The 25,918-nt window shown below is 41.9% G+C and overlaps 2 protein-coding genes and 1 long non-coding RNA gene across 4 annotated transcripts in view; 1 reads left to right on the top strand and 2 right to left on the bottom strand.

The window, feature by feature from the left end:
- LOC311021231 overlaps positions 1 to 25,918 on the bottom strand; it is an 86,838-nt gene that overhangs the window by 9,359 nt on the left and 51,561 nt on the right. The window lies entirely within an intron of this gene.
- The window catches only part of vps8 (VPS8 subunit of CORVET complex), a 46,338-nt gene that overhangs the window by 2,648 nt on the left and 17,772 nt on the right, over positions 1 to 25,918 (top strand). Inside the window, exons 3-19 of the mRNA XM_084021604.1 lie at positions 2,640 to 2,770; positions 3,562 to 3,658; positions 5,749 to 5,781; positions 6,018 to 6,072; positions 13,465 to 13,589; positions 13,944 to 14,030; positions 14,164 to 14,231; positions 16,453 to 16,606; positions 17,895 to 17,954; positions 19,129 to 19,236; positions 20,166 to 20,246; positions 21,298 to 21,468; positions 21,835 to 21,909; positions 22,257 to 22,292; positions 23,397 to 23,487; positions 24,884 to 24,930; positions 25,139 to 25,228. Of these exons, the coding sequence (XP_083877730.1) occupies positions 2,640 to 2,770; positions 3,562 to 3,658; positions 5,749 to 5,781; positions 6,018 to 6,072; positions 13,465 to 13,589; positions 13,944 to 14,030; positions 14,164 to 14,231; positions 16,453 to 16,606; positions 17,895 to 17,954; positions 19,129 to 19,236; positions 20,166 to 20,246; positions 21,298 to 21,468; positions 21,835 to 21,909; positions 22,257 to 22,292; positions 23,397 to 23,487; positions 24,884 to 24,930; positions 25,139 to 25,228 (1,509 nt within the window). The remainder of the gene's footprint in view (positions 1 to 2,639; positions 2,771 to 3,561; positions 3,659 to 5,748; positions 5,782 to 6,017; positions 6,073 to 13,464; positions 13,590 to 13,943; positions 14,031 to 14,163; positions 14,232 to 16,452; positions 16,607 to 17,894; positions 17,955 to 19,128; positions 19,237 to 20,165; positions 20,247 to 21,297; positions 21,469 to 21,834; positions 21,910 to 22,256; positions 22,293 to 23,396; positions 23,488 to 24,883; positions 24,931 to 25,138; positions 25,229 to 25,918) is intronic.
- LOC311021227 (uncharacterized protein) lies at positions 7,626 to 10,660 on the bottom strand. 2 transcript variants are annotated; one of them, XM_084021682.1, is made up of 3 exons: positions 9,963 to 10,660; positions 8,394 to 8,502; positions 7,626 to 8,059 (listed from the first exon to the last, which is right to left on the bottom strand). In XM_084021682.1, exons 2-3 carry the CDS (start codon positions 8,459 to 8,461, stop codon positions 7,633 to 7,635), a joined length of 495 nt encoding a protein of 164 aa, XP_083877808.1. In that variant the 5' UTR covers positions 8,462 to 8,502; positions 9,963 to 10,660; the 3' UTR covers positions 7,626 to 7,632. The 2 variants fall into 2 exon arrangements, with proteins under 2 accessions (XP_083877808.1, XP_083877807.1); XM_084021681.1 differs by lacking the exon at positions 9,963 to 10,660 and having other exon boundaries at positions 8,394 to 8,557.

Raw genomic sequence — 25,918 nt, forward strand, 5'->3', positions numbered from 1 at the left:
ATAGGAGCTTTTCTGTGCAGTTGGGCAGTTTTTCTTCTGTTGTGGCCCCCCTCACATGTTTAGGCCCCCTATTATTCTTATTGTACATGCTGCCACTGGGATCTATCTTCTGTAAGCACAACATATCTTTCCATTGCTATGCAGATGATGTGCAGATTTACCTCCCTCTTCAGTTGTCCTCTAAGGATCCTCGAAAATCTTTATTAGCTTGTCTTGCCGACGTCAAGAACTGGATGAACCTGAGTCAACTTAATCTAAATGAAAATAAAACTGAGGTCACTGTATTTGGCCTTCCAGAAGGTTGCTTACTCTCATTTGATGGTCAGGATGTCCTTGCTCTTAAAACCACTCCTTTAATTAAGAGCCTTGGTGTAACTATTGATTGCAACCTTGATTTTAAGAAACAAATCAGTTAAAGGGTCTTTTCACCAAATTCGTATTTTATCAAAAGTCAAGCCTTATTTATCTTTTAATGACTTGGAAAGAGTCATCCATGCCTTTATATCATGCAGGCTCGATTACTGTAATTTGTTATATGTTGGTCTTGACCAGAGCTCGCTCCGCCGCTTGCAGCTGGTGCAGAACGCGGCTGCTCGCCTTTTGACTGGCACTAAAAAAACGTGACCACATCACCCCTGTTCTGGCCTCCCTCCACTGGCTTCCCATCCGCTTTAGGATTGATTTTAAAGTGCTATTAATTGTTTTTAAGATTTTAACTGGTCTGGCTCCTCTATATCTGGCGGAACTTATACAAGTACGTAATCCAGCCAGAGATCTACGGTCATCCAGTGAGTTGTTGTTGGATGTACCTCGATCAAAATTGAAGACCAAGGGCGATCGTGCCTTTTCTGTGGCTGCTCCTAAACTCTGGAACAGCTTGCCATTACATGTTAGACATGCGGGTTCCATAGAGAGGTTTAAGTGTGCTTTAAAAACACATCTTTTCACCTTGGCCTTTGGATCCACAGGGACTTCTAATCCAGCCTAGTTTTGTTTTTGCACCAGTGTTTCTGACTATTTTAGCAGTGCACGTATGTGCATGTGTATGTATGCACCTATGTTTGTATATGTGCATGTGCTACATGCATTTGTATGTGAATATGTGTGATTATATGCATGTTTTCTTGCTTCTTGTACATGTGTTCTTTTTGCTTTTGTCTCTGCTCTGTGAAGCACTTTGGATGACTATTACAGGTCTTTTTAACTGTGCTATATAAATAAAAGTGAACTCCACTCTAATTCATCCCAAAGGTGTTCTATCGGGTTGAGGTCAGGACTCTGTGCAGGCCAGTCAAGTTCATCCACACCAAACTCTCTCCTCCATGTCTTCATGGACCTTGCTTTGTGCACTGGTGCAGTCATGTTGGAACAGGAAGGGGCCGTCCCCAAACTGTTCCACAAAGTTGGGAGCATGGAATTGTCCAACATCTCTTGGTATGCTGAAGCATTCAGAGTTCACACCATAATCCCCCTCCACCAAACGTTACACGTGGCACAATGCAGTCAGACAAGTACCGTTGTCCTGGCAACCGCCAAACCCAGACTCGTCCATCAGATTACCAGATGGAGAAGCGTGATTGGTCACTCCAGAGAACGTCTCCACTGCTTTAGAGTCCAGTGGCGACGTGCTTTACACCACTGCATCCAACGCTTTGCATTGCACTTGCTGATGTATGGCTTGGATGCAGCTGATCGCCATGGAAACCCATTCCATGAAGCTCTCTACGCTGTTCTTGAGCTAATCTGGAGGCCACATGAAGTTTGGAGGTCTGTAGTGATTGACTGTAGAAAGTTGGTGACCTCTGTGCACTATGTGCCTCAGCATCCGCTGACCCCGCTCCATCATTTTACGTGGTCTACCACTTCTTGTTGAGTTGCTGTCGTTCCCAATCTCTTCCACTTTGTTCTAATCCCACTGACAGTTGACTGTGGAATATTTAGGAGTGAGGACATTTCATGACTGGACTTGTTGCACAGGTGGCATCCTATCACAGTACCAGGATATATATATGTATATATATATACATATATATATATATATATATATATATATATATATATATACATATCCTATCACAGTACCACGCTGGAATTCACTGAACTCCTGAGAGCGACCCATTCTTTCACACATGTTTGTAGAAACAGTCTGCATGCCTAGATGCTTGATTTTATACACCTGTGGCCATGGAAGTGATGGAACACCTGATTGTATATGTGTATAACATTAGACGACCAGGCAAAGCTGACACTTGGACTCATCAGAGAAGATGACCTTACTCCAGTCCTTGATTCTTGTATTCTACTGCGAACCTCAGCCTGGCTCCTCTTTGCTTCTCATTTATGAAGGGCTTGTTTCCGGCTCTGCAGGACTTCGGTCCGACCTAGAGGAGTCTGTTTCCAACCGTCCTCCTTGTGCACTTCACCCCAGCTGCCATGTTCCATCCTGGATCACCTAATCACCACCTCATTAACTAGAGTCGTGCCCGTGTTGGAATTTAACAGAGACTGTATTTTAATATCTGCCATACATGTAGAGATGAGAAACAAATAGTTCATTTTCATATATGTATGTGTATTTGTATTCATATTTCTTTATTAATATGGGTGTTTGTTATTCTTGTCCTGTGTTCCGTCTGCAGCTGGAGGATGAGGAGGAACCGTTTGTGTTGGAGGATACCTGCGTGTTGAACACAGACAACATGGATGCTCACTCCTGTGACACCTCCTCTCTGGCCAGCTCTGACAGCGGAGACCCTGCACACCTCAAACGGCAAGCATGCACGCACGCGCACACGCACGCACGCACGCACGCACGCACGCACGCACGCACGCACGCACGCACACACTCCTGTGACACCTCAGAAGAAGAGAACAGAAAAGGCGAGGCTGAATGTGAAGCCTAAAAATATACGTTTACTCACCATGGCTCTTAACTGAAACAGTCATTATTATATTATCCAAGGATGTGTGTGTGTGTAACCTACTTTATTGAGCGGCCTGTACTTTATGTTCTCTGTGAATCGAAGTTCCTTTTGTGTGCTTCAGTGCATGTTATACTGTAGTATTTAATGCAGTTTCACAAAAATAAGGCAACATCCATAAGAACATGGAATAACTGTTAAAAACGCAGTGACTTCTAACCTAAATTTAGCCAGGATAACTGGAAAATCACAGCTTAATCCACTATATAGGTTTTGGGATATGGCCCTCAGGCTCCTTGATATAAGATAACATAATAGTTTATTAGTGGAAATGTACAGTACCACGGCAGCACCAATAGGCTGCAGTAAAAAAAAACAACAACCTGAAAAACAGCCTGAATGGTTGAGTTCACATTATTGCACACATAATATATGAAATATGAAATGTTGCTATTGTATAGAATATTGTCTTGTCTTGAGCAGATATCCCCTTCACTGCTATATACATGACATTTTATTTTTTATTTAAAAAGTGTGTGTGTGTGTGTGTGTGTGTGTGTGTGTGTGTGTGTGTGTGTGTGTGTGTGTGTGTGTGTGTGTGTGTGTGTGCGTGTGCGTGTGTACACGTACATGTGTGAAGAAAGAGGAGGACGGTGGATCTGAATGCAACCGTTCATGGGTCGGTTCTTCGACACAGCCTGCTGAAGGGCATCTCTGCACAGATCGTCTCTGCTGCTGTAAGAGAAACACACACACACACACACACACACACACACAGATTGGACTGTTCTTGGCCATAACTAGTACAGCTTCTCAGTTTTGATGTGAACAAAATTAAATGATGAAGGAAAAAAACTGTTCTGTTTGTCATAATAATGTCCTAATCATTCATATTGTTTGTCTTTGATGATGTTTCTGCTTGTCTTCTGCTGTTGTCTGATGACTTTAAAATAAGAGGGTTGTTGGGGTTGTAGCAGGAGCAGATTTGGTTATCAACAGCTAATTATTAATGTCAATATGATTATCGGTATTAATAATTATATTTAATATATTATCATGATATAATCATGAATAAACGGGGCACCACCCTGGGATCAGGGAAAAGATAACCTAAAACTGTATTCAGTCTCAATATAAAGGTTTTATACTCACATGCCAATCATCGTGATCATTGGCATAGAAGCATAAAAACAATCTAACAATTAAGAAGGGCGTGAAATTCAAGCACTAGCCTTCACAACCTGCTGTTATCCAGTGACATATACACAACAAGTACAAGAGACCGCTAGTTCTAATATAATAAGATTTATTAAAATCAGTAATAATGATCACAATCAATAACACTGCAGTTAACAAAGCCTTATTACCTAACTACCTAACATACAAAACTAAGCTACAGAAGGAGACACACGTGGAGTGTGTGTGTGTTTGTGTGTGCGTGTGTGTGTGTGTTAACGGGACACAAACAAAGAGAGGGGGAGAATGCGCGCGCAATATTCTAAGGCTCAGGAGGCGTGTGGTGACGCTTACTGAGCTTGCAAATATGGCTAAGGTTTAGTCACAAACACTGTTTACAGAAATCAACCCAGCGGCGTGGGTACACAATCAGCATTCAAATACAACACGGAAAGCACCGGACTCGGCGGTCCACGATCAGAACTTAAAACACGTTAACAAGAATTACAAGCACATCCTACACTATCAAACTTGTGTCTCTGCCCAGACTGATAGCCTCTTACTGGTGTCGTTGCGTAGGTTGCGAGTCCGTCCTGGCGATGACGGCGTTCCGTAACGCGGCAGTAGTTCGTGGGCCCCGGCGTCAGCGGGGGACGTTATGAGTCGGCTTAGTCCAGACGAGAGCGGAGCGTGTTTCCTCTCGTTGATCAAACTCGAATAAAGAAAACAGTTCGTGTTTCTTTCTTCCGCGGGCGGCAAAATAATCGCGGCTTGGCGATTTAGTCAGCTTACTTCAGACAGCGTCTGGTAGCTGGAAGGCAGGAACCGGCTTGGTTCCTCTTGTTGCTGCGGTGTGCTGCGGGGTCGTGTCCACCTCCTGTTGGTGGAGGGGTCGCCTCCCGTGGCAACGTGGTGTTGCGTTGGAAGCGCGTTGGAAGCACGTTGGAAACAGGTTGGAAGCAGGAAGAGAAGAGGTGGCGCTGGTTTATATAGTTCACGGCTGCTGCTGGGGACCCCCGTGGTATCTGTGGTTGTCAGCCAATAGGGCACCAGTTGTGTGACGTTGCACTTCTCACCTAGGTGAGACGTGAAACTAGAATGGCGGTGTAGTTTTTAATCCCCTTTGTCCCTTTGTTCTGGCCGCATGTGTAGGCTTTTGTAGGCCGCATTGTGTAGTCCTAATCGGGAGGTCCCAACAGGGTCTTAAAGTACAAACTGACTCATAGAAACCAATCAGTCCCTCCAGGATGTTGCAGGCTTCGTTGGGGATTATTTCAAATTAATTCAATACATTAAATGCCTGATTTCACTGCAACTTTAAAAAAGAATTGCAATTGTTGCAATGTTTTTCGATGTTTTGTAATTTTTTGTAATTCTGATTGAAGGACAACTCACTCTACCGCTGAGCCACAGCTGCCCCGATAGATGAATTACTGTAATTGCAGGACGACTTCTTGGAGGGGCCGAGTAATAATTATTTTGTCAGTTTCGCTGTTAAAAGGGATTTTATTTGGCTGATTTTTTTTTTTTTTTACTAAAGTCTGTAAATAGTAGTAGCTTCAGAATTATACATGTATTCAAGGATCATAAAGTAAATTGTATGTGTATATTGTCTGTAAAATAATAATGATAAAATGTATCTCTTCCTCAGGACAAAGTGGATGCTGGACTGCCAACAGCTATAGTGAGTATTAGTTTATTCCTCAATGAATTCAACTGAGCAAAGTTGTATAAAGTTTATAAAAATGCAGCTCACAGAGAATACAGCGACTGTAACTTGAGAGCAACTACTCATGTCTGTGTGTGCTCTGTTTGATATTGTTTTATAGTGTTATATCTTGTTTCGTCCGTGTTATGCTCGTGTTCAGCGTTTCCTGACTTCCTCTGATCAATTCTAAGCTGATTATTTTTTGTGTTTAGACGGTAGGGGGTGTGATTGCTGTCGGGACGTCTCATGGTCTGGCTCTGGTCTTTGGTGAGTCTGAACCTGAATAGGCATGTTATATACACACAGTGTATATTACACAAACAGTATGGATATATTTGCAATATATACAAAAAAAAAATGTCATAAAAATATATCGGCCTATGAGAGGTAACATTAATTCAGTGCAGTTAAAACAAGTTGACATGTGTTGCTATAAATGCATTGTTTCTGTGATCATCATGTGTTTCCAGCTGGGCATATCTGTTGCATGCATAGCAGCAGTAGTGGTGTGCTTCACTGTCTGCAACAGGGTGTTTTTAATACTACCACTAGGTGGAGGCAGAGAGTGAAAGGTTTAATGATACAAAACTGAATTGACTAACCATATGTATTTGTAACCTTATTAAGTGCTTATTAGATACGGTAAGTGATCATTTTTATATACACACACACACACACACACACACACACACACACACACACACATTTATGTGTATGTATGTGTACATGCATATACTTTATATTAGGGCTGTGAAACGATTAAACATTTTAATCAGATTAATCACAGGGTAGCTTAATTGATTATACTTGATCCATGATCATTTTCAAAACTCGGGAGGGAGGGGCTAGCTGGCTCTGTTTGTTTTGGATCTCGCAACGGAAGTGAGGGCAACCAGAATCGCTGATACAACCTTTAATCTGATTATTTACCATTTGTAAATGTATCAAAAAGTTCTCTGTATATTTTTGTGGAAACGGAAAGAGAAATGACAGAAGGCGTTTATGCACCAGAATGTGAAGCCTCTACTAATGCACTGATACAGCTGTTTATCAGACCTGGTATTTCAGTACTTAATAATACCATTACAGTTGTAACAATAACTTTGAAAACATTGAACTTTGTGTTTCCTGATACAAACAGAAGAGTACGTGTTTAACATGCTGTCAGTTACACAGTTAAAATAAGTATTAAAGACGAAAAAGTTTAGAGACTCAGAGGAGCAGCTTGTCACTTCAAGGAAATAGTGCTGGTCCACCTTAAAGGTCAGCCCACCTTTACTGTTCCTGTCATTTATAAACTGACAAATAAGCTGCACACACACTACACTGCCACATTCACAGCTGTCTCTCTCTCTCTCTCTCTCTCTCTCTCTCTCTCTCTCTCTCTCTCTCTCTCTCTGTCTCTCTCTCTCTGTCTCTCTCTCTCTGTCTCTCTCTCTCTCTGTCTCTCTCTCTGTCTCTCTCTCTCTCTCTCTACTGGACACTCTCTAGTACAGCTGTAACTCTGCTGTAGTTTTAAGCAGTAGTTTTATAAGGATGTATGTTTAGTGATTGTTCCATCTTTTTTTTAATACTTGAACCTCCAGAGAGCCAACAGCGTTTATGTGTTAAAAAAGTCTTAATTCCACAAATGAATCATTTTGACAGCCCTTGTATACTGTATATATGAATGTATGTATCATGTACGTTTTATTTTAAGTATATTGATGAATGAGCACCACATTTGTCAGTTGATTGAGTTTCACACATATTGAAATATTTTATTACAATTCCTGTGATCATCTGACATGGCTAACAAAGCAACGGTAGGATCCGGCTTCTTCTGACTCAATACATGCCAGTATCACTGATATCCACCCTCAGGACGCCTTCACATGAGTCTGACATGGAGGCACTGACAACAACATAGTCGCCCTCATATGCAATGCAGGAGCCATCTGCCTTTGCTCTTACAAAATTATTTTCACTTCCATTATACATCATATCATAAAGGTTGTAGTCGCAGTCGTTTCCTCTGTCAAAGATGCCCACAGCAAACCAGTTGGAGTAGAGGGCGCGGTCGAAGGGCGTGGAGTACATGACAGCTATGACGTGGCTGTAGTCATTCAGGTCGATGTTGAAAAGGTCATAGGTGAAGACACCAACGGCACCGGTGGCACTGCCGGTGGTCTTGTTGAAGAATGCGCTGGAATTAGAGCAGGGGCCGATCATAGGTGGCAGAGGGACCTCACAGCAGCCGCTCTCGGTGAACACCCTGAACACAGAGGGAGGCAACAGATCAGACCACTTCCAACACATACATTTTCAGATCATACCATAGATTTAGTGTTTTTGTGTATACTTAGGGGCATGTGAATGCACCTACAACGAGTAATCAAAGCTGCATAACGATTCCACACTAATGTCACATGACCATTCTAAAATTTGGCGTACATATTAGGTACGGATAAGTAGTGGGTGCCCGAGTATATGGCGTAATGTAAGGTGTAGTGTTTGACGTTATTTATGGCCTAGTGTACGGTGTAGTGTACAGGGTGGTGTTAGGTGTAGTGGATGGGAAAAAGAAAAGTATAAAAGCAATACAAAACCTTGGGTTGGCAAGAGTGTAGCAGCTGGAGTTGTTGTTAATCTCAACAGAGCAGTTGCGATGAGGCATTGTGATGAAGTATGGAGCGGTGTGTTGTGGGAAGAGGCTGCCTGTGAACGAGAGACAAGACTGCATCATTTCAGTTCATTCAGTGGAGGCTTCCCTCCATGTTTAAAACGCTTGTTTTCTGAATGGAGTCTGGTTGATGGGTGCTAGGCTATGCTAACATTGCTGCTGCTCCATCAACACTCCAAATAAGGTCATCTAGACATAAATACAGCAGAGACCTTGTTATTCATACCGTTGACAGTCTGTTATACACATACATTTCGACTTATGCATCACGTGAATGATGTGAATTTCAGTATTTGCCTCATTCACTCGCCTCGTGCCAGTATATTACCTCTATGGTGGTCCAGAGAGCTCGACACAAATTAAGAAAATAAAACATCTTGTGGATGTGTGAGTCATTGTGTTTTGTGATGGTGTTTTCTGTTTGCTGTCTGTTTGCATTGTCTTATTTCATACATTGAGTTAACATGCACTTGAGTCTGTGTCGGCACCACACACACATCTGGCTCCACATATTACCATTCTGGTTTAGGGGAAGCAATTGCTGTGTCTTGTTTGTGTTTATTCAAGCCAATCACAATGGTTTTGTAGGTGCTGTGTAGAGTAACAGTGCCCATGCAAATTATACAGCACTGATAGTGGAAGGCGAGCAGAACTAGGCGGCCAGTAGCACCAGTCTACCTCTGGTGAGTCAGACTTCTCGGGGTGGGAATCACTTCAATAAGATATTGTCATGTTATGTCATGATACGATATTATCATACTTACTGTCACAATAACATAAGTATCATATTATTGTGACATGATACTTATGTCACTGTACTGTCTCTATTATCACTGAACAATTTTATCACGATACTGTCACAATATATTATCAAAATACTTATGTCATTATATATGATCGCAAATTATATTATCACAATACTAGTGTCACAATATGATATTTTCAAAAAATTTAATTATCACGATACTTCTGTCACAATATGATATTATCACAAATAGCATTGTCTCAATACTTAATAAAATATGGTCACAAACATTATTTTCACAAAGGATATTAAGATATTTATAAGGTGCTGCTCTGCAAATATTAAAATTTTAGCCTTTAGATTTTTATACTGAAACCCTCTCTAGCAGAAAGCACGGAGGGCAACTTCTCCCATGATGAAATCAGTGTGCTACTTTTGGAGGGCTTTTTATCAATCGGTAGATTAATGTAGCTTTATTGTTGTAATCATAAGTTGTGATTACTTGCTTGGCACACACTCTGCTATATTTTTATATGATTTTGGACAAAATCATGGATGTTTTATCTCAGGACTAAAACTAAGACTAAATCCAGACTGGTGAGAAGTGGTGTTGAAAAATTGCATTCAGCAAAAGATATTTCCATATTGAAACTTAAAATAATATCAGCAACATCAGCCCACACGCTGAGCTAGAATCAATAATGTCTACAAGCTAAATGTCACACATGATGTGAGTGTAGGAGCTCTTACCTCTTTATGATCTGCAGAGTTAAAAAAGAAGCCTGACAGATTGCTGGTCCAGGTTCAAGCCAGGATGTCACATTGCACATGAGCTGCTCACACACCAGGTTTTATTGACTCTGGTAATCGGGACCTTTCATTACCTGTTGACTCCCTCCTTATCACCTGTCCGGTATCAGCTCCCGGAGCTTGCTACCACCTTATCGCCATGAAGGGATTGGATCAAAGTGATTACATCAAGGTGTGCTTTTATTTGGACCTTCTTTTGTTAAAACCTTTTTAGATCGGCATCCATTATTTGGACAGGGCGTCCCCAGGAGGCTTAGGACTTACTGGTCTGGCATGTTCTGGGTAACACTGCAAAACACAGTACGAGGAGGATGAGCAATACGCAAAAGAATTGACTAACCGTGAAATGAGACTCAGTGAACTGTAGTGGACGTAAGTAGGGATGGGACCATGGAGGATTTTATCGTAGGGCACGTTAGAAAATACTCCCAATAAGTTGATGGTGGTGAATTTCCATTATCAGGATCGTAGATATCACGAGTGATGAAAAAGTTGTCTAGCTCGCAATCATGGTAGAGAAGTGAAAAATAGAGCCTGATTTTAAAAATAGGCTTCAAGGATTTATCAGAATAACTGCCTTGCATATGTTGACTATTTTTTAATATTGTTTTTATACATTTTTCTTTTTCTTTCACAATTTTCAGTCAATGCAGATGTGTTCTGTGATGCAATAAAACGAGGGAAAGGGATTCCACTATGTTTCTTATCAAGACTGAATTAAGACCACCACAAACATGATACAGTGTTTTATCCATGACAGTGGTGTTAGTTAGCAGCAGCTGTTAATTAATACATGCAGCCGTCTTTCCATCATCATATCAGTTGTTGTATTTGCTGTGGCAGTAATCAGTGGTTGAGAATGCGTCAGAGCCCCAGCAGCCTGTGCAGTGTGTACATGGAGCTGTTAAACAGACTGCAGGTGTGGTAATGATCCAGAGCTTTAGTTATATGGAAAAGAAATGTCCGCCAAAACCCCTTCTCAACTTAACTTGAAGTATTTTTATTCTCCGCTTAGAAATGCATTCAGGATAATAAAGATCCTGTTATTTCAGCTGATGCTTGATGGTTAAGTACAGTACCTGTCCCGGATCCCTGTGGAATGGCCCTCCGCTACACATAACGTTTTGAAATAGTTAATAAGAATTTTTATGGAACAGGGTCACAGATTAATATGTTATTTTAATTTTAGCTTGAGTTATTTTTCTATTTATAATTAAAGCATTTACATATAAGGATTGTTGAATGTCTTGTGCTTCTTTGTGTTTACGTTGTCTCCTAACATCTTGGGACCATGTCAGATAAAAGGGTTTCACTTCAACATGTTATCCTTTGGATATTTTTGTTTCTTGATCAATCAATCAATCAGTCAGTCAATCAATCAATCAATCAATCAATGACAGTAGCACTGTGTCATGGTCTTTGATCAGGGCCCAGACTGTTAATATTGACCTGTATTTCTACCGGCTCTGGTTTCTGTGAAGAAGACTCTGCAGTTGCTGGGTTTGTTTAAAGGTTGACAGGAGTCAGCGTACAGGGACCCGGTGACCAATTTCTTTTATATTGAATATTATATCATATATTCATCGGGGCGGCTGTGGCTCAGGGTAGAGCTGGTGGTTCGAATCAAAAGGTTGGTGGTTTGATTCCCAGCTCCTCCCGTCCAGAGTGTCCTTGAGCAAGGCACTGAACCAACAGCTGCACTCCGGGCACGAGAGTTTAAGGAACAACTCCACCACAAAAAAAGAAAAAGAAACATGAGGGAGAGCAAATGAAGAGGGATCCCTCTCCCAGGACAGACATATGTGTTGTGTAAAGAATAAACAATTCACATTATAATACAATTATAACCATAGAAATAAAATAAGTAGAACAGACATTCCTGTTGAAAACAACGTCACAGGATGGTCAGAGGTGAGTTTTCCAGTAACCACTTTGAGTGGAGGAAGACGGCACAAAGCATAGAGAGAAAGACTATATGAGTCACATTAAACATCTTAATGCTTCATCCAGACTCTGATCACACCAAAAGAAAAGGTTGAGAATATTTGGACTTTTTAGTGTCTAAAAACCCTCAGAAAAATGTCACACGTGGGGAAAAAGAGGAGCGCATACCAAGCCTGGTGTACACCAAGCCTAGTGCGTACCAAGCCTGGGGCGTACCAAGCCTGGTGTATACTAAGCCTGGTGCATACTAAGCCTGGTGCATACTAAGCCTGGGGCGTACCAAGCCTGGGGCATACTAAGCCTGGGGCATACTAAGCCTGGTGTATACTAAGCCTGGTGCATACTAAGCCTGGTGCATACTAAGCCTGGTGTATACTAAGCCTGGTGTATACTAAGCCTGGTGTATACTAAGCCTGGTGCATACCAAGCCTGGGGCATACTAAGCCTGGTGTATACTAAGCCTGGTGCATACTAAGCCTGGTGCATACTAAGCCTGGTGCATACTAAGCCTGGTCTATACTAAGCCTGGTGTATACTAAGCCTGGGGCATACTAAGCCTGGTGCATACTAAGCCTGGGGCATACTAAGCCTGGTGTATACTAAGCCTGGTGTATACTAAGCCTGGTGTATACTAAGCCTGTTGCATACTAAGCCTGGTGTATACTAAGCCTGGTGTATACTAAGCCTGGTGTATACTAAGCCTGGTGCGTACTAAGCCTGGGGCGTACTAAGCCTGGTGTATACCAAGCCTGGTGCATACCAAGCCTGGGGCGTACTAAGCCTGGTGTATACTAAGCCTGGTGTATACTAAGCCTGGTGCATACTAAGCCTGGTGTATACTAAGCCTGGTGCATACTAAGCCTGGTGTATACTAAGCCTGGTGTATACTAAGCCTGGTGTATACTAAGCCTGGTGTATACTAAGCCTGGTGTATACTAAGCATGCCCCTGAGTCATTTCAAAAGGAAATTGTCGGTGTAAAATATTTATGGCACGTTTTATGTCTTGCAGGATTGTTATAACTTATAGAAATGATCAAACTATTCAAAGAGCTGTTGGTCTCCACAAAGAATGTAGTGAAAATGAATGCTGTGATGTTGTTTGGGTTTGGACGGGGACGAGGTCTCAGCAGGGCTGACCCATGTCTCTTATTGTTGCTGACCTGATGCACGGGCAGGAAAAGGTAGGAACATCCCTGTCAGAGTGGTCGGTCATGCTCCATGTTTGTAGTCAACCTGACTGACTCCCAGACGTCACCGCTCATGTTTATTTTGGTTTGGCCGAGCTACTTTGGTGCATGCTTCGTGTTTGATTTGGTTATTTGCAGTTGGCAGTTGTTATTGCATTTCGGCTTCCATTTGGTGCCAGTATGTTGTGTGTGTTTTTGGTATGGATGTGTGAAAACCTTGAATCTGTCATTTTGTTGATATTACCTTTACCATCCAAGCGTCTGTAGCCATGCTCCAGCAGCTAAACGTCCTCTTTATCTTGCTCTCCAGATACCAATCAGGCTCTGCGTCTCTGTCTGGGTACGAAGGCCACTGGGGCAGAGTTTGGAGCCGTCTCTGCCCTCAGCATCAACCACGATTGCTCACGACTTCTCTGTGGCTTTGCCAAAGGACAAGTATGTACTCAGACCAACACGCGTACAATCATTAGAGTGTCGAAGAAGTTGAAACGGGTGGACACAAGACATTGTTAAAGTTTACTCGGACTGTCTGTTTAGCTCGCATACTGCAGCTGATACAGGAATAGTATATTTTTAAAATGATGTGTGCTAGAAACACTAAATCATTTCAGCCCTGCATATGGATCAAAGTCACAAACTTAACAGCTGTATTTATTTCAGCGACTGAAATTGACTGATTGTAACTAATAACATAGAGAATTTTTCTTTCTTCTAGCTTGTTCTTATAATCCTGAACAATCTTTCTCGCTCCGTCTGTCTGTCTGTCCATCTGTCTGTCTGTATGTTTAGATCACTATGTGGGATCTGGCCAGTGGGAAGCTCCTGAGAACGATCACTGATGCCCACCCTCCAGGGACAGCTATCCTGCATGTGAAGGTACACACACTATCATGTATTCAGCCACCTCACTTTACAAAAGAAACAGCTGTTAAACAACCAGTGTAACACACTGATTTCCATCCCTTGTTATTATTTATTGGTTATTATCTCCCTGTTTTGGGGTCTCTAGTTCACAGATGATCCAACCCTTGCAGTGTGCAATGACAGTGGAGGGTCAGTCTTCGAGCTGGCTTTCAGGTAAATGACTTTAAAGGTATTCTATGAATCGACATGAATTAACTGGGAATGGGATGCTCAGGATTCTTCATCACAGACCCTCTAGTTTGGTCACTTTTCTTCCCGAGCTGAGCCGTCACATCACCATATGAATTTTTGCACATCAGTACGCGAACGCATCACCATTCAAACACACTTCAGCACTTACATCAGTTGGGGAATGCATCACCTTTATGATTCTGTACATTTGCCAGGAAGCTCATGCATCACTGCTCAAAGGTATTTGAATACATACAACAGTAATTCCCTTTTCCACCAAAGTGAGCGTGTTTATGCAGGTTTTTTAAACGCGTCAAAACTGATGCCGTGCCGTTGCACTGACCTTTCTGATGATTCTGAGTTGTCGGTTCACTTCACACACACACAAATCGTCACACACACACACACACACACACACACACACACTGCACCCAGTAGACCGTACATACAAAAAACTCACCAATGAATCACTCTTTCCTTCATTGTCTCACTAACTCACAGGGAATCTCTTGGCACCTCACGATTCGATTATAAAACGATTGTTGATGCATCTCGATTCTCGATGCAACAATTTTTTTGTGTACGTTTCCATGCATGATTAATAAAAACATATTAAATCTCAGTTTGCTACTCAGTTTGCTCATCAATTCCTACTTTTGTGATGATCATAAAAGAAAGCCAGCAGGTTAATTACCTTCTCTAATATTGTATTAAAGAGAAGGCTTTTCTTTGTCACAAGTAGAAATGACTTCCTATGAACACAAAGTCCTCCTGTTACAGGCGATGAGCATATCCCTGAGACAAAACAGTATAATGCAGTCTATATACAAATAAAAATAAGTTTTCAATGCAACAATCAATCCGTGGGATCATATCTTACATTTCATACAGAGACCGAACAAACTAGGAGTAAAACCAGTCGATGGAACAAACAACAAGGTCGCTGCCGTATTTACACCGAGACGACGTTATGTTCAGTGTTTACTTCAGGGCCGGACATTCAGCTTAGTTGGTAGAGGCGGCGCCCCATGTCATCATCACGTTGTCCTTGCTGAATAGAGGCAAAAAAGGCCAAAAAAAAGAACCCCCCCAAAAAATGAAAGAGCTTTTCACAGAACTAATGCTGCTTAGTGTACAAAGATGGAACTGTCTGACATGGTGCATTATTAAAAATATATTCAACCATTTCATTAATGCACTTTTTGAGAGAGAGATAGAGAGTGAGAGACCTGCAATAGTTAACAAGTCCACTATGAAGCATGTCACATGATGAGAGGTTATAGTTCAGCTATGAATCCCGAGTTAAGAGGACTCTCTCTGCTGACTTATTATATTAAAGGAGTCATCACCTGGTTTTATACGTATCCAGCCCCCTTGGATCGCTTTGGATCAATTCGTAAAACTTATTAGAAAAAAAAAAAAAATGTTTAATCAAACATTGAGCTTGTTCTGACCCTTTTTCGTACCGCGATTTTATCACGCGAGATTACGCGCGAGGTTTTGACTGGTCCGGATGTGCATTGTATAATATGTAATGAGGCGCGCGTTGATTCGCCGCAGGAAGGACAGAGCCGGGGGGGCTTGCCTGCATGCAGACTCCAAAACATAATGGCGGCGCTTCGGCGATTTCAGGTAGCGGACGGGGCGGGGTTGGGTGGTGAAAGAGGGGTGGGCTTATGCAAGTAGCCGCCACGGTGACGTCACCGTAGGCGCAGAATCAAAATCTCGTGCTTTAGGAATGCACACCCTTGTGTGCTATTCCTGTTCGGAAAAAGAGCAGAAGCGAAAAAACGGCGCCACTTTCAAACTCCAGCCTTTCAGGCAAGTTTCAACTGAGGTCAAACACAGATATGCATGTTTTAACAAGAGAAATTGCGATTTCCAGGTGATGACTCCTTTAAAAGAACAATCTCTGGATTTTATATTTGATATTAGATCACACATTTCAGTCCTCATATTCATATATCCTATTTCATTAGTGCAATAATATAAACTCAACCACTCAGTCTGTCCATGATTTATATATTTTTTATTTATCCTGTCTTTATTGTGCACTCTCCTCTTTTTGCTGCAATACTGTAAATGGAAGGATTACCTTATTTGTCTTATGTCATCATTCCATGCAAAAAGAGCTGGACCCTTGTGCGAGGGCCATGTTCACCCGCAGCGTTCATGATGGCAGTCTGATTGTCTTCATCTCCAGGAGGGTGATGGGGATGCGGTCCTGTGACTCTCGATGTCTCTTCAGTGGTTCTAAAGGGGAGGTCTGCTGTATTGAACCGTTGCGTGCTCCTCCAGACTTCAGAGACCATCCCATCACACACTACTCCCTGCTGGCTATGGCCTCTCTCACCAAGGTATGCTCACACACAGTTGGAGCATCATTACATTCAGAAAGGAAATCGTGGACTCGTTAAATTTGGGACACTTTCTCAGTTTAGGAGGAAATCAAGCATTCATGGATAATTTGTTGTCGTCATTAGGAATGGGACAAATAAAAAACAGACTCACAAAATGTTGCCTTTTTTATTGATTCATGCAGGGAACCCTTTTGATTTATGATTATTATTTCAGATTGTTTGATCATTTGTGTTCCTATTGTTTTGGAGCAAATGGAAAAGTGATTCCAGTATGATTTAGTGCCATTTTAAAGAGTTTTGGCACATTTTGAGGATTATCAGGACAGTACTGTGAATCACAATGATTTTGTCATAATTGTGACATAGTTTTCATATGTTCTCATGCCTAATCATGATGCAACACAGGGATGCATAATAAAATGCAGTTGAAGCCCTTTTATACTGCAGAAATACCACAAAACATAAACGGTAGTTTATTCCTGTGGAGCATTTTTTCAAATTTGCATCAGAATGAATGTAAACAGCAGCAACAAAACAGTTCTCCGGTCAGCCGGATGGCCGACATCATGACATTCAAGCTTCAACGTCACGGAAACATTGTCCATCAGCTCTGACTGTGTTTGAGTATCATTGATGGAAACAAAGTCCACCTCCCTCGTCCCAACGGAGTCCTCTCATCTGTCCTGAGGTCCGCCCATCAAGGCCAGCTTGATCCACCATAGTTCTCTGAAAAGATTGTCAGCTGGAATATTCCTCAGAGAGGCGTTAGAGAGCAGACTGGCTTGGCTTAGCTTCATCCCAGATCTCCTCCCTCTCTGGGCAGCAGGTTCTCTTCTGGACTGCTTTGAATGACGGGGCAGGCAGAGATGTGGTTTGGTCACCAGTGCCCGGTGTAACTGAAAACTCTTGCATGCAGTTTGTTTTTTCCCGTCAATGAGTAAAAGCAGACTGTGGGCTAATCAAGTGGTTTTCCACCCAGCTACCCGGGGGTTTAGGGGGTTTAGGGGTCCTTCTCCCTTTGGAATGATTTGGGCCATAAAATCCCAAATGAATATATTCTATTACCATTATTCCACCACATACATGGATCTTAATTATTACATATTTGTTTTCCTACCAATTAGTTAACATGTAGTGAATTATTGCAAGTAAGAATGAGGTCAAACAGTCTGTAAATAGCTATTAATAACTTTGGGTGGCTCCTCTCCTCAGTGATACGCTCCACACCTAAATACGTTCTCAGCCAGTCACATCATTGTCTATTGATTTTGGTTTTCTTCCCCAGATTCTGGTCATCGGACTGAAGCCCTCGCTGAAAGTCTGGATGACTTTCCCCTACAGCAAGGTCTGTATAGTTACCTCCTTGTTCATCTTGGTAATGAGTGCATGTTGGCTGAGAGTGATTGATACACATGTTTAAAGCCTTTACTCATGCCTCATTGAATAATGCCAAACATAATCAAAGCTGTTCGTACCTGTCATGATGCAAATTTCCAGCACTTTTTGAGTAAAAGTTTGAACTAGATTGGCGCAGACAGTGGACCACCTACTGTTGAGCTGAATCGTTGTATAACCGAAGCTACTGCACTATTTTATCTCCATTTAGCGGAATGCTCTCAGTGAATTTGAGTTCCCTCTGGTAAACAGTTATGCATTGTATATGTCTAAAGCTTTTATGTCCACGTAATGTAGTTGCTTTTTCATATCACAATATTTGGTTTCTGTGTGAAAATATTCACAACAAAAATATATTAACCTTCAAATGAATTGCATTAAAGAACCGCGGTGTGTAATGGCCTGAAGATGACATGTACATTTGAGGAAAAGGTTTTGAAATTAGACGTAAATTGACATTGTTGGCTAGGTTGCTAAAAGAAAAAGCGACACTGGTTCCAAAAAATGAGCCGCAGGCTGGTGAACACATGCCAGCAATCAAACTGATGAGTGAAATGCTCTCCAAGTTCTATATGTGATGTATTTCACTGCCTCTGCTCAGGGGATCTCATGTCTAAAATATGCATCCATATGTAACCTCAGCTCAAATTTACCTCAATGAGCTTTAAAAGCTTTAAAAGCTGTGCACACAGGTGTAGCACACAACACCCTGAACCCTTAGATCAGGTGACTTAAGCAATCATGGAAAACCGACTAAAAGCAGATCTAACACGTGGTCACTGACACGTCCACATAGTGAGGCGTGTCTGTTTAGCCACAGTCACATTATTGCAAACAGCACATCCTGCTGTAGGCTTCATTAAACAACAAGATGTGTTGTTCAGTACATATGCAGCAAAACCAGGTGTTGTTTCTAGAAGAATCTCGACAGTTACATTTGTAGCACGATCCCCACAGAGTGGTTTTTTGAAGATGAATTTATGAATTTCCGTTTTGTGTCACATTGTATCGGCCTGTAGGTAAGCACAGGTGTCAATAATAAGTGGATGAAAGTTGAATTCCAAGTAGAAGTTTTCAGTGTAGCATGGATGCTGATCAGTGATGTGTGTGTTGTCTTCCACCAGTCTGACCCGTCCAGTGTTCCTCAGCTGGCCTGGCAGTTTGTTCCTGTTCAAAAGACGGTCAACCCCATCCTGGCATTTTGTAAAGGAGACACAGTCCACTTCCTCCTGGTATCTGCTCTTCTGTTCTATCCTGTTCTCCCGACACGATACACACAATATACGTTAGTTTTTGATGGGTGCTAGGCTATGCTAACATTGTAGCTGCTCCATCAACACACCAAATAAGGTCATCTAGACATAAATACAGCAGAGACCTTGTTGTTTGGACCACAGACAGTCTCTGGTTTCTCCATATAGTCTGGTCTGGTCTCTGGACTAATGTGAGCTACTATCTAGACCTCTGGGAGACCACAGACAGTTTTTGGTTCCTCCACATAGTCTGGTCTGGTCTCTTGACTAACGTGAGTACACATTTTGTGTATTCGCCTCATTCTGATCAGGACCAGACTCCATTCAGGAAACAAGCATTTAAAAGTAGTTAGCTTGTGTTCCTGCAGACAGACCTAACAAAGCATGACTTCACACTTTCTATTGATCACCATCATTATGGAGTTATTTCATCTGGTTATTGATATTAAATCCCAGCTAAATAGTTTATTCTGGGTTCATCCAGCTGTAAACACGAGTAAACACTAATGATCCTGCCGTCAAACTGCCGTGAATATCGCACGGTGAAAATTAGCTTTGTGTTTTTGTGAAAACACCTGACGAGCTCCTCAAACAACTAAGAAATGACTTTAATTGTTTCATGCTGTCCAGTATTATTTAATCATAGCTTCATTGTCCGACTCACCTCAGAATCTTGACACATTGCTATCTCCTTGTTTGTTGCAGAGATTCAGAAATGTACAGTATTGTCTTCAGCCAGTTAGAAAGGAGAGCACTGCCCAACATTACTATTATGCTGCTTTTAATGTAATATTTCCCAGATGTGTACGTGCTAAACTGCTTCAGCGGTGTTTTGTGAGAGTAATGATCATAGGGCAGCAGTCAGTAGTGGTTTAATGTTCTCCTGTGTGCTTCGGTTGTTTGTTCAGGTAAAGAAGGAGGAGACGGGGACCATCCACGTCATCAAACAAAAACAACTCCAGCTGAGCTGTGACATCATTAGCCTAAGTGTGAGTTTTCAGATGTCTGCGCTGTGTAACTGGGAGTCTTGAAGTGGTCGTGACCTGTGACAGAGTCAAACACAACAACACGATGGACGACCAGATTTTTTTCATTCCTTGTAGCTTCTTCACAAAACAGCCTGTTTCTGCGTGTCTTTGTGACTCACAGCCGGCTTCTCAGGGTGCAACTGTCGCTCCCTGACAGACTCCCCCACAGGTCTAGATATTCACCTGCTAGATATATCTGGAATGTGTCGGCAATGAATCAGTGAGCATCTTGTCTCACCTCTTCCACACATAGCTCCACATGGGAGGATGAAAAAAGACTGAAAAAAGTATAGATCATCCGAATTAACAACTAAGCTAATATCAACCTTTTATTGTCCAGAGCTACTGCCATCCAAACAGGAAGGATGTGTAGTAGGAGTAATAAAGCCCGCCTCTTGCTCCATTTGATTGGCTGCCTGAGGCACGTTTGACAGTGACGAGAGTATATATATATATATATACTGTATATATAGGGCCGGGACTTTATACAACAAGGAATTTGCATATCACCGCAGCACATCGAGCCTCAAGTATCACAAAACATATAGCAGCTAGCATGGAAGCTAGCATGGAAGCTAGCATGGAAGCTAGCGTGGAAGCTAGCGTGGACGTAAGCCCGACTCCGAGTACAAGGACCCACACCCAACCCACACTCCACCAGATGCTATTGCTACACTTAATGGCAAAAATTGCACTGCTCTTCTGGACTTGGTTGAACAAAAATAAACAATATTTTGTTGCTTAGGCTTATGTATTCAGTCATTATTCAATGGTATACTAAAAATCCATGTGAAAAAAATTACTTCTCACTGTTCTCAGGTCAAATTTATATGTGATTAAAATGCGGTTAATTTTGATTAATTAATTACAAAGCCTCTAATTAATTAAATTATTTTTTTTAATCGAGTCCCAGCCCTATATGTATAATGTGTGGTTAACAGATGACGTTTGTTTACCATGTATGCTGTGATAAAGTCATGGTGTCGGTCTCCTCCTGTGTCTGTCTCTGCAGTGGATCAACAGTCGCACGCTGGTCCTGGTCGACAGCCATGAAAAGCTGCAGGTTGTGGACCGACCCAGTCAGGAGGTTCTGGAGACTCTGGACTTGGAGCAGGTGCAACTGGTCTACAACAGCCGACATTTCAAATCGCTGGCAACCGGAGGGAACGTCTCCCAGGCTCTGGTGAGGGGTTAAAGATGGGTCAGAGGTCAAACATACAATTAATGGGCCAAGGGAGAGGTCAAATTAAATGACTGATGACAGACAAAAAAAACATTTAAGAGGAACATTTTCACACTCAAGTATATTAGATCAGCGAGAACAAGTCTATTCTTCCTAGTCATGCTGGCCATCCCTTTCTAATGTGACTACACTGTCCAAATCCACAAAGCTAGCAAAAGGCAAAAGTTCAGCTGAAGCTAATATGAGGCTGTTAGTCAGCGTTAAAAAGACATTTTGAGAGGACGTGTGCATGTGTCTCACTGTGTGTCTCACTGTGTGTCTCACTGTGTGTCTCACTGTGTGTCTCACTGTGTGTCTGTGTCCTAGGCTTTAGTGGGGGAGAAGGCCTGCTACCAGTCCGTCTCCAGCTACGCAGGACAGATCGTCTATCTGGGCACCAAGGTACTGTGTGTGTGTGTGTGTGTGTGTGTGTGTGTGTGTGTGTGTGTGTGTGTGTGTGTGTGTGTGTGTGTGTGTGTGTGTGTGTGTGTGTGTGTGTGTGTGTGTGTGTGTGTGTGTGTGTGTGTGTGTGTGGCCAACTGTGATTGTGGGTAATCGCTTTGAAAACAAGATGCTGATTATTGTTGCAGTGGCAAAGCAGGTTGAATATTAATGTTTGACTGTGGCTTGTAGTATTTTATTTCTAATCTATAAAATACAGTACATGTTTTTCACCAAGAATGTGTTTGAAAGTTTGTGGTTTTAGTGTGTTTCTTATTCATCAAGTGTGATGTTCTCTTGTCTTGCAGTCGGCTCACATTATGGCTCTAAGGAACTGGAGAGAGGTACGTGTGTGTGTGTGTGTGTGTGTGTGTGTGTGTGTGTGTGTGTGTGTGTGTGTGTGTGTGTGTGTGTGTGTGTGTGTGTGTGTGTGTGTGTGTGTGTGTGTGTGTGTGTGTGTGTGTGTGTGTGTGTGTGTACATACATATATACTACTGTATATATAAACCCATTTTCTTACTTCACATTTTGTTGAGATGAGAAATAATATCTAAAAATAATATAGTTAACACAATGGCCACAAAGTACTTTGTATTTATTTATCAATTTGGTCAAATACACTCATTGTCTCCACAGTGACAACAGCAGCATGTACCACTCCTTTAGTTCTTCCCTTTCACAATAAAAGCCCTAGACACATACGCAGCATCACTGTTCACCAGGGGAACTTAAATTCACCATCAACGGATCAGATCAGATGACCAGAGTGTTCTCCCCAAGTGGTTTTACATTTTCCACATGAGCTTAATGTATAGTCCTCTACATAGACGATACGGAGAGTAACTGGTGTGAGTGATTAACTTGTGGTGAATACAGAACAGACAACAAACCTGCATGCTGCAGCTCTCGATTACAAATATAGGTGCTGACAGATGTCCGTATTCCTTACACCAGGTCACGCCTGAAACCCCATCGTCCACAACAATTTCATGCTTGCAAAGAACTCACTATTGCAATAAGATTGGTCGAAACTTATATTTAAGTTATGTGATGAAGCCAGTTAATAGTACAATGTTCTCTTTAAAACCTAGTGGAGGTAGAGTAATAAATAGGATATTTAACAAATACAATTAGCTTCCTTCTCTGCGGGATTATGTTCATAGCTTTAAGTTTTATATGAAGTATTCAATGCTAGCATGTGTTTAATGTGTAGTTGTTGTGTTGTGGTGATAAATCCTCATATAGTGTCTATTTAAACAGTAATGATGACACACTGGAATATAATGTTTGGTAAATCTAGGAATAGAACATTAGAATATGACTTTCTTGTTCAGCTCCTTTGTAGTGGAGTTTATTGAATTGAGTGTATCAGTGGAACAACGACGACACCTGCCTCATGTCCGTCCTCATGTGTGTGTGTGTGTGTGTGTGTGTGTGTGTGTGTGAAGCGGATCGACTGCCTGCAGAAGCAGGAGCATTTCGTGGAGGCTCTGTCTCTGGCCTGGTCCTTCCACGAGGGAACTGCTAAGGCGGTGCTCGGTGGGTATATCACATGTCACTCACCCAGCAGCCCGTCATCAGACCTGTACTGTTGGGTTCCACTTACATGTTCAGAATCTGAATATATTTTAGAATGACTTGTAATACTACTACAACTATCAGTGCAGCATCATTAGAGAAAAAGGTAACGCCGGCACACTTCTCCATGCCGGTTATTAACGATGTGTCAAAATGCCTAACAGAAGAAGACACGCCCTTATTTATACATAACACCAATGCAAACAGGCTCCGTGTGGTTCATCCAAGACCCCATCCTAATCAAACATCCACAGGCAACACTTCAATTACCTGCATCGAAAAAACAGCCATACTTCTAAATATCAATATTTTTAACATTTTGTCATATTCATCATCACAAATGAAATTATTTTATCAGAAATGCATCAACTACAATCCAAAATTATTATTATTTTTTTAGAATCATTATTTATTTACTGACTTTTAGGATTAGTTTTGGATGATGCAACATGGAAGCAACCGCTGAAACAGGATTTGCAGCCTCGTTATAAAGAGTGCTGCAGGACTCTTTCTTGTGTAACACAGGATGACAGACAGTTGTCTTAGGTTGGGGGCTCACAAACAAAATAAAAGCATGAGCCTCCATCACCCAGGCTGCCTCACCTCCAACCACCAGACACGTTTTTGTCCATTTTTGGATTCTCTTAGATTAGGAGTCTGGCTCCTAATCGCTGACAGCATGCTGACAGCATGGCGACAGCCAGAGCTTCCACTTTCATAACGGCTCTTCAGAAACCTGGTCGACCTTAGGCTCCATATGTCCTTTATTCTTTTTGCTAATTTGTGTTTATTGGGTACCGTTTTATATTTTTCTTCAAAATATAGCACAATTAATATATATGCTCCTTACCCTGGGCACCTGCTTATTTTTTTAAATGGGCCAAATATGAGGATACTGAAAAAATATTGTAATTTAAAGCACACTTCCCTGAATTACACCAGCTGAACCTTGAAGAGTAAGTCTAGTCTGGAAACAGCCACCTGCACTCGTCTTAATGAGTTAGACTGAGGCTGCTATGAAAACCCAGTATGCATCAAGAATGGTTTATTACCAGTTCATGAGGCACAGAGCCAGACGGCCTGCATGTAACCATAGTAACTGACTCCCACTCCTGCATGCATGCACGTGTAAGAGTGAGTGAGATTACTCTGATCATTATAGATTTGTGTATACTTCTCACTTTCACCTTGATGGTCTTAATAACTACTGTGACAAACTGTTCTTTATCTGTGAGCCGTGTGCTGTCAGCGTCCTCTTTTCACACTCATGTTATCATTTTCATTCATTTTTTCCTTCTGGTTTTAAATTGGACTGTAAACAGAATTGGTCATGATGTGTGACGTTTGTTTATTCCAGGTCTGTTTGGAGATCCAGTGAAAAGAAAGGGAGTGGTGGGTGACAAGGTGAGAACAGAAAACCACTGCTGTATTAAAGGTAGCAGTGTATCATCTTTGAACCTGTAATTGTGTGTGTGTGTGTGTGTGTGTGTGTGTGTGTGTGTGTGTGTGTGTGTGTGTGTGTGTGTGTGTGTGTGTGTGTGTGTGTGTGTGTGTGTGTGTGTGTGTGTGTGTGTGTGTGTGTGTGTGTGTGTGTGTGTGTGTGTGTGTGCAGATGGTAGAGATCCTGTTCCAGTTTGCAGAGCACGTTTTGAGGAAGTGTCCGGAACAAGGAAAGATCCAAGTGATGGAGCAACATTTCCACGTAAGCCAACATGTCTGCCACAGAGTCAGCACGCTCACAGAATAGCAACACAGAAACGAGTGGAGGCGAAGAGCTGACATTTAAACATCATGGCCGACAACGCTTCCAATAATCCTTAACTGATAGATCAACATTTTGGGAATTATACTTTAGGTCTGGGGGTATTACAGCATCCCACGGTATTCAGAAAACCAGATGCCCCTCTCTCTCTGATGTTGTATCTATGTGATGTGTTGTAGTGACCAGCAGACGCCACCAGAGGTCAGTGTCTAGAGCTCAGAAAGATGGAGAATCAGATTTTCCTTTTGTTGCCTTAAAAAGTGTATAGTTTATAGGAGATGTGTCCATTTTGGTTAATTTTGCTTAAGAAAAAACCTGCAAATCATCCCTAGTTTTTAGTCACATGATTTATTCAACTGGCAGTCTCTCTGTTCAGCCCACTGAGGTGTTAGCAAATGTAGAGACGGTATGAAAAACCAGATACTGCCAAAGCTTGTTTTTTGTTTTTGGACACGCCCAAAACGAGTGGTAGTGACTGGAGAGCCCGTGTGGTGAGACTTGAGAGATGATAAAGAATCTACCAAGGCTTTTCTGGATGAATGCTCTCCAGGAGGTCGAGCTTCATATCCTCCATCAACATTCACACTGTTATCATCTGTAATGCAGCTGTAGTTTCTCAGATATAGTATA

Source organism: Eutrigla gurnardus (genome assembly GCF_963514095.1).
Source record: "Eutrigla gurnardus genome assembly, chromosome: 11".
Taxonomy (NCBI): domain Eukaryota; kingdom Metazoa; phylum Chordata; class Actinopteri; order Perciformes; family Triglidae; genus Eutrigla; species Eutrigla gurnardus.

Coding starts and splice junctions, on each gene's coding strand:
- LOC311021227 (XM_084021681.1), bottom strand. CDS start 8,530: ATGATGCAGTCTTGTCTCTCGTTCACAGGCAGCCTCTTCCCACAACAC. Junction 8,060..8,393: donor TACACTCTTGCCAACCCAAG/GTTTTGTATTGC, acceptor CTCTGTGTTCAG/GGTGTTCACCGAGAGCGGCT.